General features: G+C 42.8%; 1 protein-coding gene across 2 annotated transcripts; it reads right to left on the bottom strand.

Moving 5' to 3' along the window:
• Positions 1–2371: 2371 nt before the first annotated feature.
• FUS (FUS RNA binding protein) lies at positions 2372–13972 on the bottom strand. 2 transcript variants are annotated; one of them, XM_079121633.1, is made up of 15 exons: positions 13850–13972; positions 12287–12311; positions 11988–12142; positions 11068–11212; positions 10749–10936; positions 10013–10223; positions 8398–8432; positions 6820–6852; positions 6032–6135; positions 4992–5121; positions 4556–4657; positions 4319–4442; positions 3580–3680; positions 3294–3441; positions 2372–2722 (listed from the first exon to the last, which is right to left on the bottom strand). In XM_079121633.1, exons 1-15 carry the CDS (start codon positions 13860–13862, stop codon positions 2683–2685), a joined length of 1554 nt encoding a protein of 517 aa, XP_078977759.1. In that variant the 5' UTR covers positions 13863–13972; the 3' UTR covers positions 2372–2682. The 2 variants fall into 2 exon arrangements, with proteins under 2 accessions (XP_078977759.1, XP_078977760.1); XM_079121634.1 differs by having other exon boundaries at positions 11068–11209.
• Positions 13973–14414: the final 442 nt, after the last annotated feature.

Below are 14414 nucleotides of genomic sequence, written 5' to 3'. Positions count from 1 at the left end.
ATATAGATCATGTTATATAAGCTATCACATATGTTGGCATGCAACTGTAATATTACCTTAATACATTTTTAGCATCTGTAGGGTTTAGATAGCTCCCTTCCCATTGATAATTTGTTCTTGCTTTTTTCCTGGTTAATCAAATTTTAGTTACATTATCTTTTCTCTATATTTGTTGTTTTCCTTCCTACTACATAATTTGTAAATAATTTATTATCCTAGCTAACTTCTAATATAAGTACTTTTTTATAAATGTTCCCCTGAGTACTTTTTCATCCCAGGGATCCTGATATTTTTGAGCTTTTAATGTCAAAGTGCTTTTGCTTTTCTTGTATTTTTTTCCTTGACCTCTGAGATACTTATAAATGTGCTACTTAATTTCAAAAGAGTTGACATGTGGGGGTGGGGTTCTGTATCTTAAGGTGATCTATTTCTAATCATGCAGGAAATAGTGTGCATTTCAAAATTTTTAAAAAGTAATGGAAATTCTTATGTTGATTGTACTCATTGCATACTTCAAAGATGTGCATTTTATTGTACTTCAACTGTACCTCAATAAAGCTATGGAGGGGGGGACCCTAGCACAGGAAGCAACAATAAATGTCTTAAGAGACTTCAGCCAGATGACTCAAACCACATAAATCAAAAAGAGCACAGAAGGTAGGGGGGGGGATCTACCACATCCTTGGCTCTAAAATTTCTCATGTCCCAAGTTCTCTCACATTACAGCCTGGAGATAGATCACAGAGCACTCTCAACCACGACTCTTGGTTAGAGCCGCTCCATTCCTGCAGAAAGATTAAGCAGCTGATTTTTTTTTAAGTCATGGTTTTCCTGCCTCAAATCGCCAGGAATAGAAATAACTCCTGTTGAATATATACTTTGAACAGAGAACATACTTCAGCATAACTTCAAGGGAGGAAGCAAGGGACATGCCTCCAGTGATAACAGCAAATGCCTAGAATATACAAGTGACTGGGTTCAATCCCCAGAACCAAAGGAAAGAGGATTATGAGAGGAAAATTATTTTCCACCAATGGGTCTCAGGTACATTTGCAATGTCTCTGATGGTACTTATCTTACAAACCATAACAGATAATGTGCCAGAACCAAATCTTTGGGTGTGGAAGAGGGTGTAAATCAGTGAGTGGGTTTGACCCTTAGCATCACCAATAAACAAAACTGTCTTTGCTATTGGCTCTAACTTTTACTTCTGTTAACCAAAATTCATGCTGATCAACTGGCTGGTGGGCAGAAACAAGTTTTCTTAATTTCACAGGTGAGAGGAAAGATGTGTTTGTTTTTTTTTTTTGGTACCAAGCATTGAACGCAGGAGCACTTAACTACTGAGCCACATCCCCTGCCCAAGAAAAATCTATTCAAGGATCTGCAAAATCATATGCTAAGAGATTGGAAGTCAGTGTTATTAAACTCACCCTTCCCCTAATCATTCAGTAACCTCCATGAGGGCTTTCTACCCCCACCAATCAAGAAGCTTCAGGCCTAAAATCTCAAAATACCATAAGCAAAATATGAAAATGATCCAACTGGACCAGTTTATCTACTAGTCCACTTCCTCATCTTTTTTAAATATAAGGAATAATCTCTACCTTCCTTTCCCAGTCACCTACCCACCCCACACACCATTCTCCAGACCTCTTCCGCATTTAACATCCTCCTAGGTCTAAGTAAACAAAAGTTTGGGACGTTAAGTTTGCCCTCTTCAAGTCCTCCTGCACAATGGTTTCATAATCAAAATGATTAAAATGCTAAAAAAAGAAATGACGCCAGCAGAGTAATAAACTCAATCCTGATTCCCAATTTCTGATTCTGAGACAGCAAAGTAACTGCTGTACTTCATTTTCAGTCTGTAAAGAGAATTGCCTGGTTTCCTAGGGTTTACAATTAGACAACCCCATAAACCTTCATTGGTACTAACAGTGGCCTGAAAGTAGGTACTGTATTCTCCCAAATTGGCATTGTGCTCTCCATCATAGTCAGATGTTTTTTATCTTTGTTTCTTTTTTTGGGAGGGAAGGGAACTAGGAATCCAACCCAGGGCTTTGCAAATGAGAGGCAAACACTTTGCCACTGAGCTACATCCCAGTTCATGGTGGTCAGATATGAATACTGCCCCAAAGACAAATCTAATTTGTTTGAGCCTCAAGCAAAGAATTCTTCAACAGTATATCTGCTACAAATGGCAAACAAAGGCCAACATGTAAATTGTGATATAATTCCCAGAGACAGGCAAACCTGGAGCAATACTCATCACATCCCATATTTTCATTTACACCATACACACCCAGTTTTGCCATGACATAAATTTAAACTATATTTCTCAAGGATACCACTTGTCCTTTTCTCCCCTACATCAAGTATCAAATACTTTATTTCTAGTTCCTGCTGAGCAGGAACAAATCATTACATCCCTGCTACACAGCATGATCTCAGAGGCAAACTCTCCACATTCCTGACATGGACATCGATCCTCCAGGGAAGTGAAGAGGGGGAAGAGGAACAAATTTTAACTAAAACGATGGTTTTTAATGGGAACCAGAGGTATGGCTACAATCATGTAGTCCAACACAAATCCATGGGTGTTCAGGAAGTGGAAGGTTACAAAAAAACAAGGGTAACACTGGGTACAGGAAGAAAAGCTGTTCCAGAACCTCAGGAGTCAGGCTAATACGGCCTCTCCCTGCGATCCTGTCTGTGCTCACCCCTGGAGGAAAAAAAAAAAAAAAAAGAAAAGTATCTATTAGGTTTGAATGAGCAGCTTTTCCAACCCCATCCCCCCAAATATTCTACCAGACCCTCTTAAATCTCAACCAAGCAAATGCCATATCTCTAAATACTACGGATCTAAAAAGACTGGTTCCCCTAACTTTTCCCCCTCCCTACCACCTCCCCACTAAAGATTACCCATTTCAGCTCTTTTGATGGGGATTGAACCCAGTGCTGCCCTACTAGTGTACCCCAGTCTTGCTAAGCCTCACAAGGTAGCTAAGGCTGGCCGTAATCTTGAAATCATTATGCCTCAGCGTGCGATTATAGATGTACACCACCGTGCTTGGCTCCACCACAAACACCCTTTTTACTTTGACACAGGTCTCAATAAGTTGCCCAGGCTGGCCTCAAACTTGGGCTCCACCAACAATAACTGCCAGTATTATAGGTATATGCCACTGTGCCCAATCTTTAGCTCTTTCCAAAGAACCATCTTCTCAACACAATCTTGTTACCCCACAACCCATGTTCAATTGCTTTATTTTTATTCTTAGAGTCTTACTTACCTGGAGTCCATCTTGCCAGGGCCAAAGCCGCCTCTGTCCCCACCTCCCCGGCCCCCTCGGAAGCCCCCACGGTCCCCACCACGGCCCCGGTAGCCGCCCCGATCGTAGCCTCCTCTGCCGCCACGTCGATCATCTCCATAGTTACCCCCTAGGACAAAAGAAATATATCAGATCTCTATCATCCTACCTTCTTCCCTAGCCTCCCTGTTCACAAACAGAGTTTTGTTTTGTTTTTTTTTTAAAGGAGTTTTTGATCCAACTTCTCAATACCATCTCTCTCTCTTACCCATGTGAGAGCCTCCTGGTCCCCCTCCTGGGCCATCTGGTTTAGGCGCCTTACACTGGTTGCATTCATTTCTCCAAGAGAAGTTCATGTTCTCACATGTACTAAGGAAAAGGAGGACAATTACTTTGGAAGAATAGGTGGTAGGCAAAACCTAGAATTAGTGAGACTCCAAAGGCTTGCATCTCAAGAACAGAACCAGGAACAACCACTGTGATTACCACTGAACAACCACTGAACCCAGTTCATCACTTTCCCCCACACAATATTCCTCTACAAGCAGTTTGTTTCCTATGGATCGACCAGATTGAAAATGATGCAAAACTCCAGACATAATTCCTAAGTTTTAAACTGCAGGCTTTCTGAGTAGCATGATGGAATCTCGTAATTTCCAAAAAACCATACATTTTGTTGAACAGGTTTATGCTGCATATATCCTATCCTACCAACTTAATAGCCATGTCAACTATCAGATCTGCTATCTCAGTATCACAGTGCTTGTATTCAAATAAGCACACAGGGTTTTTGGTACTCTCTAGTTTCCAGCACCCACTTAGGGTCTTAGAACGCTAGTTATCTCCCACAGGTAATAGCAGACTATATTCCAACCTTACCTAATAAACTCTCGACTTAATCCTCCCTCAACCATGTACCCTTCTTATTTCTTAGTTTCAAAAAGTATCCAAACAACTCTACTATAACAAAGTACATATTACTTTAAAAAAATAAAACTTTCACTCACGGATTAGGACATTTCCAGTCCCCAGCTCGCTGCTGACCTCCACCGCCTCCACCTCCACTGGGGAAACCTCCCCGGCCACCACCACCACTGCCACCACCTCCATATCCTCCACGGCCCATGGGTCCTAAGTACAGATACAAGAAGTTTGTACCCCTTCCAAGTTTGGTTAAACATCTTTCCATGCAAACCCTTACCATCTTCCACACCTCTTTATACCAAGACACAGGAGCTCCTCACCTCCTCGCCCTCGGCCTCCACGACCATTGCCACCACCCCGATTGAAGTCTGCTCGGCGCGTAGCAAATGAAACCTTAATAGGATTCCCGGAGAATTCTTTCCCTAAAGAAAAATATTATAAAAATGTTTTAACTGAAGCATGTAGCTCTGTGGTAGAATAACTGCCTAGGATATTTGAGGACTTGGGTTCTATCCCTGGCATCATTAAAAAAAAGACACTAGATTCAAGAACTGTAGATCCAAAAACATTTGGTACAATCTAAGAGTACACGCTCCTCAAAAGGTTTATAATCTAAATGAAACATAAGCAGAAATGAGACTATACTAAAATTATAATAAAATAAATGCTGGAAGACTCAAAAGAACCCTCAAAATGTAGCATGCTTCCTAAGACTGGATGCCCTATGCCCACCCAACCTGCTATCCTCATACACACCATCAAACCAGTCAATAGCTGCTTTGGCAGATGGTGGGTCATCAAATGAAACTGTTGCCTCTCCCTTCAGCTTGCCAGTTTCCCTGTCTGTGTACAAATTAATCATAGGTTGTCCAGTTTTCTTATTTGTCTGAAAAATAAAAAATATTATCAATTTTGGAGGATACAATGCAAATTTTCCCTTGGTATCCTTGGGGAATAGGATCTTCCCACCCATTATCCACATATTCAAGTTCCTTACATTAAATGGCCCAATATTTGCATATAACAAGCACACATCTCCTGTATACACTTTAAATTACCTCCTAGACCCTACACTGAATGACCCTGGACTCCAAGGATCTAAGTATGTAGCTTAGTGGTGTAACACTTCCTTAGCATGAAGAAGCCCAGAGTTTGATTCCAAGAAACACACACACACACAATTATCTCTAGGGAGTGGGCAAATAGCTCAGCTCGCAGAGTGCTTGCTTTGCGTGCGCACAGACCCGGGTTCGAATCCCCAGCACCTCGGAAAACGTGGTGGCTTCAAAAATCATCTCTAGGTTATTTATTAATACCCAATACAATGTAAATGCTATGTAGTTATTACCTTGTTTAGGAATAATGAAAAAAAATAATGTCTGGACAAATTCAACACTGACACAACTTACTTTTCCAAATATTTTTGATTTGAGGTTGGTTCAAATGCAGAACCACTGGATCCAGAAGGCTTACTACACAACCTTCCATTTTCCTCTTCCAAAACCTGAAGCTCATATCATTCTCAAACTACAGCTCTCCCCTTCCCAGTTACTTCTTCATATCTCACATTCAACCTAAATTAAAACCATTCTTGGGGTACCTCTCTCATCACTTATTTTGTGCAATTTCTCTTAGAAAATGGCAACAGTTACTGTTCTTTGCTGAACAAACTAAGCTGGCAACAACCATTAAGGCTTCCACTTTTACTGCTGGCAAACCACTGAGTGATTTTTACTGATCTGTGAAACCCAAAAGCCTGCCAAATGATTGGAACCACTCACTCTGCTCCACCATACCTTAATAATACCAATCTGTTTGAAGTAATCAGCCACAGACTCAATTGTAACATTCTCACCCAGGCCTTGCACAAAGATGGTGTTGTTATCTGAATTATCCTGTTCTGCTCGTTGAACACAGGAGTACATGAAAATTTAAAGAGAAGAAAAACAAAAGTTAAAGACAAAAAAAAAATTAGTAGCCCTGTAATATTTTCAAATATTCTAATATTTAAAATGTCTACATAATAGGTTTAGTTTTACAACTCTCCATCAGAGTATTTTAAAACCCAGTCCTGAAACCATAATTCAGGTGTTAACTGCCCAAGATCAAAAACAAAATCCACCAGTTTATCAACTTACAACTGAAGATCCCTTACTAAGAACACATTAAAACCTAATATACCAAACATGAAAAACAAGTAAACGATTTTTTAAATGCTGTCTGATTAGTTCTTTCCTTCTCTGATTTTGTTGGCAGATTTAGACACAAGCTGCATTTTTAAAACAAAATACTATTGTTTAAATCAGCAGTTCTGAAGCATGGTCCACAGATGAACTGACATCACCTGTGAATTGTTACAGACTCTCGGTTTCATTTCAGACTTACTAAACTGCTGAAGGATGTATTCATTCATTTATCAAATATTTCTGATATGCTCATTTATGAACTGTTAAGTACAGCAAAACTCTTCCCTTCTCTATCACTGCTTTTCCAGTTTTTTATTTTTGTTTTTTTATTTCCAAAACATCTAGATAAAAGTCCAGGGACCACTTTAACCACTCCTTCATGCCACCAGTGGACTCACCAGAATCATGACGTGATCCTTGGTCCCGAGGGCCTTAAGTGACAAAAAAAAAAAAAAAACAACAAACAAACAAACAAAAAAAAACAAAAAGAAAACAAAAAAAAAAAAAAAAAAAAAAAGAAAGAAAACAAAAACAAGGAAAAAAGGAACCGTGAGTCAACAGGAAAGACAAGACAAGGAAAAAAATTAACACCAAATTATATTCTTGCAAAATATCAGTAAAGTGCTCACAGCCTCACTCCAAACCCTGTCCTGGGCCTGCCCAGAGGAGAAAATCATCGGCAGGTCTGGGGGAAACACAGGCCCATTTCTTAAGATCTGTAACATGAGTCCCTACAGGGACAACGCCACACTTCAGAAAATGCTGCCTCCCCCAGCTCAGGCTGGGAAATGTCCTCAGCACAGATTTGGGGGGGGGTGAGGGGAATTACCCATTAAAGTTAACAAACCAACTCAGCTTGGCCCTGTTCTCTCACCCAGAGAGACATGGGCTCACCACCAGCAATATGATGTGCATCCATCCAGTTTCTCCAAACTTTAACACCAAAAACACTTATCAATTGTGGAACAATTTTTAATTTCATCTTTAGAAACCATTCTTAAAACCATGTTAAATTTCCCCAAAACCACATGAAAATTAAACATACATAATAGCTATTATATTTTTAAAGCATGTCCCAGGGAACAGACCAGAAATCTTATTTCCATAATGCAGCCTCTTTTTTTTTTTTCCAGAGACCATCTTTGACCAATGTTTATCTGAATTCATCATATACAAATATTGTACCCATACGCAATGACACCTAAGTCATGAACCCACACCTTTGGCTTTAAATGTTGAGACAAATCAAGAAACCTTTTGTTAGTTAACCAAACCAGAAAAGTTCCAGCTTACTGGGAGACTTCTCAAATTTGCCATTTTTCCATGAATTCAGTTTGTGCTGTTAAGACCTGGTTATTTCCCATGAGCCACACATGCTCCCAAACCTTTCTTGAAGTAGTCCACACCTTCCTTCCCAGAGCTAGTTTCTATTTGCCCATCTGAGTTAAGTACAAATGTAGAATTGCATTGACACCACTCAGTACTTAATATAAAAATATATACCAACTTCACCGTCCTCAGGGAAGGGCAATATTTCATGTCCTCACAGAATTGAAACATTTGGAGGTTGTTACACACACACATACACACACACTAGCCTTGGACACACACTGATCAAAAGGATCCTAAAGCCAAGTTGGCACCACATGTTCTAGCACACTCCCTCCAGTTTCTCAAAATGGTGGTCACAAAATGCCAGGTATGGCAACACCCCTGTCAAGAGGCCTACTATATACCTCTATTCACCTGGGTCAAACCAATTTGATACCAGAAGACTGCTGAGTCTTACCCCTGCCTGCCTCCAGGTTAGCACACATCTGGCAGCAGGGTGGCATTCTACCCCACCCCTTTCTGGAGGTGGTTATGGACACTTCAAAACCTTTGACACTTAAATTAACACGCTAAGACATCTGCAAATGAACAATCAGACAAAGCATTGCCGGGAGTTGGGAATTTTGGAAACTCTGTTCACTTACCACCAAATTTATTGAAGCCACCACGGTCACTTCCGCTGGAGAAGACAAGTTAGAAGAAAGGACATGAAGCTTCCAACGGCTACAAAAGGGTGTTTTTGATTTTAACATTCCCCAAACATGGGTAGGTGTTTTGGGAAAAAGATACAAGTGGCTACTAAAATACATCCCTTCCTGACCAACCCTTGTCTGACCTGTGAGCATGTCACACACACGTGTGCAATTTCTCAGACACAGTTAAGAATTTTGCTTTAAAGGATTATATATCTATTTCCTCTGGAAAAAAAAAATGACCCATTTTCCTTGGTTGTTCTTCCGACGTAGCAGATGTTTTTTTCCTCGTCGTGAGTGGTGACAACCCAGTAGTTGGTTTAAAAACCCTACCCCCAATGTACCCAGAAGACACTTCACACCAGGCTGGGGTAGCCCTGAACACATTTTTGTGGTTTTTGCTTTGAAAGCAGCAAGCAGACCCAACCCCATTCCATAAAAAGTCAAAACCAAAGGCAATTTCCCCTTAAAGCAAGACAAACTTAGCTAAGCCCTATCCTAACTACTGAGCTGTTTTTGATCACTCTCCACCCCCGGGGTCACCCCTTCTACACTGCGAGAAGAGCGGAGTATTTTGCAATGTCACCTTTCATACCTGTGGCACATAAAATGCAGAGCAAGTTAACAGTCACATAACAGTTGTTTTTCTTTTTCAAGTTTTGCAATAAACACACGCACACAACAGAGTTTTCCTTATTTTTGTACATTTTTGAGATAGCCCCCACCCACCTTTGAATACTTACCATATACAAACATTTTAAAAAACCTACTTTTTCCAAAAAAAGTAACACTGACATTCCTCCCCTTTTCAAGGAGACAGTAGGGTCCTTCAAATCCTATATACCCAACAGATTTGACAAATGATTTAACATCAAATCTAAGGTTCTACTTCGGCAGAAAGGGAAGGAAAGAAGATCCAGTTGGACAAGCTGATGCTTTTATGGGAAGGGAGACAGTGGAATAAATAGGTGGGATTCCACTATCAAGCATTATCTTGCCCCAAAGGTCTGCACACTTCAGTCAGATGACCCCGTAAACCAAAGTCACACACAAAATCAGTCAGTCAAATTAGTGCAAATCACGTTCTCAAATTCAAATGACTACAGAATACGGGAAGAATAAGTAGCCAATTCCTGGAAGCTGAAGTCAGGTTATCCATTACCAACTCCCTTGGAGAACACATGGGAATACACATGTCAAGATTCCCTATTTCCCAGGAGTGGGATCATCGGTTTCCCTTGCAGAGAAAGAAGTCTTTACTTCCATGTTTCTTGCCTAGGATATCAATGACTCCAATCCATACACATCTATGTACTTTTTCTTTTTTTGGAAATAAAAGCATCAGTACTCAAACATCTACTCACAAGTGTGGATAGGAATTTAGGCTCCCAAGTTCTCACAAAAATAAAATGGGAAAGTACAGAGAAAGTCACTGCCCCCAAAATCAAAGCCCTCACAGATCCCCAGAAAACAATAATACTAACCATGCACTAGGGACTGGCTTCAAGGGAGATTCATGCACCCTCCATACTCCCCAAAGATACTCCCTGACTCACAAGACACCTACCCCATGCCGCCTCTGCCTCCACGGCCACCTCCACGACCTCTGGGTTCATAGCCACCACTGCTGCGGTTGTAACCACCGCCACCGCCCCTGCCACGGCCCCCACGGTCCTGCTGGCCTCCCCCGTAGCCGCCGCCACCACCACCACTCTGGTCCTGATTGCCATAACCACCACCTCCACCACTCATGGAGGACTGATCCTGGCCATAGCTGCCTGTCAGGGAAGAAAAGATACTTTTATTTTGGGGGGCAAAACCAGGCTGGAGATGTAGCTTAGTAGTAGTATGTGGGTACTTAGCATGCACAAGACCCTGGGTTCAATTCCCAGGATCAAAAAGGGTTGGGGGAGGGAGCCAGGCCAGGCATAGTGATGCATTCCTTTAAGCCCAACAACTTGGGAGGGCATGGCAGGAGGATTTCAAGTTTAGGTCAACCTCAGCAACTCAGTGAGGTCCTTAGCAACTTTGCAACATCCTATCTGAAAATAAAAAATAAAAAGGGATGGAATGTGGCTCAGATGTTAGGCACCCCTGGGTTCACTACCAGGTACCAAGAAAAAGGGGAAGGAGGAGTAAAACATCAGGAAAAAGGTCAACAATCCCAAACAAATAAGGGATAACAGAAATAAAAGAAAATGAGGGATAAAAATTTTAAAAAGGTTAAAAAAAAAAGGGCCTCTTTGATAAGGGCCAAACAACAGAATACAGAAAATAAAGAGACACAGCTGAAGAACTCTTACCTCCACCACCGCCTCCACCGCCTCCACTGCTACTGTTGTACTGGTTCTGTTGTCCATAGCCCTGGGGGGGATTATAGGAGCTTTGCTGCTGTCCATAGCTTTGCTGTTGTCCACCATAGCCAGACTGTTGGCCATAGCCTCCACTTGGGGGTTGCCCATAGCTGCTGCTCTGAGAACTGCTACCATAACTATGTGGGGTAAAAAATCATAATCTTAGCATACCCATTATTCCCTTTCACTTTCAATCTACCCCATTCTCTTCACCCAACACCAACAATTCACCCTAAACTTTTGACTCATTCCCCCACCACCATCTTACCTTCCAGAGGTGCTGCTGGGAGCTGGCTGCTGGCCATAGCCAGGATAGGAGGACTGCTGTCCATAAGACGATTGGGAACTCTGGCTACTGCCATAGCCACCAGTGGAGCCATATCCCTGGGGAGCTGACTGAGTGCCATAGCCTGCTACAAAGTAAAAGGAAGTCAAAAAAGCTATGAGGAAAAAAAGTGACCCTCTTTTAAATCCTAAAATTAGCTGGGCGTGGCAGCACACACCTGTAAAACCCAGCAACTAGGGAGGCTGAGACAGGAGATTTGAGAGTTCAAAGCCAGTCTCAGCAAGAGATTCTACTCAACTCAGAGAGACCCTGTTTCTAATATAAAAGGGCTGGGGATGTGACTCAGTGGTTAAGCACCCCTGGGTTCAATCCCAGGTACCGAAAAAATAAATAAATCCCAAAATTAATGCTCCCATTTCACTCCTTAGGACAGTTCCAATTCCCTCATCTATCCCACCAAAATCAAAAGATTCCTATTCGTTAGCTGCTTTTAATGTGCTGGTATGTGCACAACATATACAAGACTATCCAAATTATTTAAAAGTCCAAAGTTAGGGCAAATTTGACCTCTTTGTGTTACCACAGGATGTACCGTAACCTGATTTAAAAGCATTTCCAAGCAAAGTTATTTCCGCCACATAAGAATCAGCTTAACACCCATCTCCTTTTCATGTAAAGAAAGGAAATAGAAAAAGGTCAACATATAGAGGAAAGTTTAAATTTTTAAAAGAAAGAAATTACAAATCATAACAGTTTTGGTTTGAAAGGATTAAGTCCCCAAGGAATTTTAAGAGTTAAAAATTGAGAGGAAAAATAGGTGGCAGTTTCAACATTTCAGCACTATTCATGTTTTAGAAAAGCAGCATTCAGAAAGAAGTAACCCAGAGTAAGAATGACTCAACTATTTTGGGTCTGTCCATAAGAAGAACCATAGCTGCTCTGGCCATAGCCTGAAGTGTCTGCTGACTGGCCGTAACCACTGTAACTCTGCTGTCCGTAGGGCTGATTGCTCTGCTGGGAGTAGCCCTGCCCAGGCTGGGTGGGGTAGGCCCCGTAGCTAGAGAAAAGAAAAAACTGCAATGAGGAAAAATTACCTTAGAAAAGGAAAATGAAAAACAAAAAAAAAATACAAAAGGGAGATAGAATTACCTTGACCACCCTTGCCCTTTACAAACTCTGGAAGCCCAGAAATGGCACTCACCTTTGGGTTGCTTGTTGAGTATAGTCTGCAAAAGAAAAATATAATCACGTTACCTTCAGCCGCCCATCTAAGAGAGTGAAACAGAACTACATTCCTCAACTTAATAAGCACTAGGTCCCTCAGACCAAGAAAATCAACAAAACTATTGCAACAAACGGCATACATTCCCCCATGAGATACTGAGAGGACAAGCTGACAACACAAGTTTTCTTACAATAAAGAAAAACAATACAAATTTCTTCAGACAAAAATCTGAACTTTTGGAAAAACCAAGGATCTTGGTGAACTCAACGCCACAAGCGGCTCTGAATTTACATACATTTCATTTTCACATCCGTTTTAGGAGAAAGATATTACACTACTAGTCAGGATATAGTGTAATATCGCCAAAAGTCAAAGCACAGGTTTGAATTCAACTTCAAGGCAGTTGTGTTCAGAATGGTGCACCCTTCAACAAGACCCGAATAAGATATGGCTCTCAAAAAAAGCCGTCCTTTGATCAACGCTGGAGAAAGGCAAAGCGAGGTTTTAACACAGAGCTAGGCAACCAAGACAACAAAGCCCTTTGACCCCAACTGTCAAAGACAAAGTGATAACCTCGGGAGGCAAGAGTCATCTGATAATCAAATTCCCAAACCTACAGCTCCCCATGATTACGTTTTATCATCTACCCGTCTCCCTGAGACGTGAAGAGTTTCATCAAACCAAAACAAGAAAACACTTTTAAGACGTTACATTAAAAACGCACTAGCAAGATCGGCTCATCTCCTCAGTACAGGAAATGAGGCACTTCCCCCGCAGGAAAAGGCAAAATGACAGGGAGAGGGTGTGGCCTCGGGCGCCCCTTTCTTTCGGCTATCACCTCAGAAAAAAATAAATTTAGGCGGGAAACCGTACGAACCCCGTCCCCCAGTCCGTTGATCAATTTCCCTGACCGCCCCTAACCGTTAAGCGGGCGCCCAGCCTCGATCCCGAGCCTCCGCCCTGGCCGCGTGGCAACCCGGGCGGGAACCGAGCAGTCAGTCCCACCCCTTCCCCAGGGACCCTGAGGGGCGAGGCCCACACCGGACGCGCGTAGCTGAGTCTCCTGAGGGTCTCGCGACAAAAAGTCGGGCCAACACGAGGCAGGGAAGTAGGATACGCGCGGCGAGAAAGGGGGAGGGGCCAACAGAGCGCGTGCGCGCACCAAATGCCCGGATGCAGCACTGCGACAAAGCGGACCACAGCGTGGGGTTGGGGGGAGGGGGGTCCGTGCTAGAGACACAGGGTATTTCCATCCTCCCTTTATGCTTCAAACACCAGGCCGCCTCCCTCCCAACACTCACCTCAAATAAACGCACTACAAAAGCAAGACTCTCAATCCCGTGAGAGTCGCCAAAGGAGCGAAACAAAATGGCGACATCGACCTCCCCCTTCTACCCTTCTCCGCCACTTCCCGCCACAGCGGTGCGAAAAGATCCTACACGCGATCGCCACCCCAAGCCCACGGAAAATCAAAAGCCCAACTGGGAAGGAACGAGGCCCTGACCAGGCGCACCACCGCCGCCTCGCGCCCTCACATACCGTTTGAGGCCATGTCCGCGCACGCGCGCACAGGCCGACAAGCAACAAGATTCCAACACGACCGAGCACCGCCGCCTCGAGGACTGAGCAACCCCGCCTCCTGCGTCGAGGTTTATGTACGCCTCCCCGCCTACGTACCGCGGAGGAATGTACCAAATGTGGAAAAGGAAAGGGGAAGAAGGGCCGTATTCCTACTATTTTCCGAGGAATGAAGAGAGTTCAAGCCGACAAAAAGGAAATAGATTAACTTCGAATTGACATGATAATACATATGATCATTTTTCTGATGAACAAACTCCTGGTGGCTGTGAAAGACCAGCCCTCTATTCACGTCAACATACATAATACACAATGGTACGGTCTAGCAGCCCGCTTGGGGCGGGGCTAGGGGGCCTATAGGCGATTGAGGGCGGACCTGTAGTCAAGGCCTGGAGTCCTGGTGTGGGAACCGAAATTCCTGTGGGTGGCCCCTTTCGCTGGCCCCACTTTCACTCTCAAAGGTGTGTTTCTGTCCTGCGTTGCCCTTCCACTGCATCAGACGCCTCGTCCCTTCCGGCCACCAACC

This window comes from Sciurus vulgaris (assembly GCF_902686455.1).
Source record: "Sciurus vulgaris genome assembly, chromosome: 18".
In the NCBI taxonomy this organism is placed as follows: domain Eukaryota; kingdom Metazoa; phylum Chordata; class Mammalia; order Rodentia; family Sciuridae; genus Sciurus; species Sciurus vulgaris.
The sequence above is the reverse complement of the archived record's forward strand: the minus strand, read 5'-3'. Positions and strand labels throughout refer to the sequence as shown.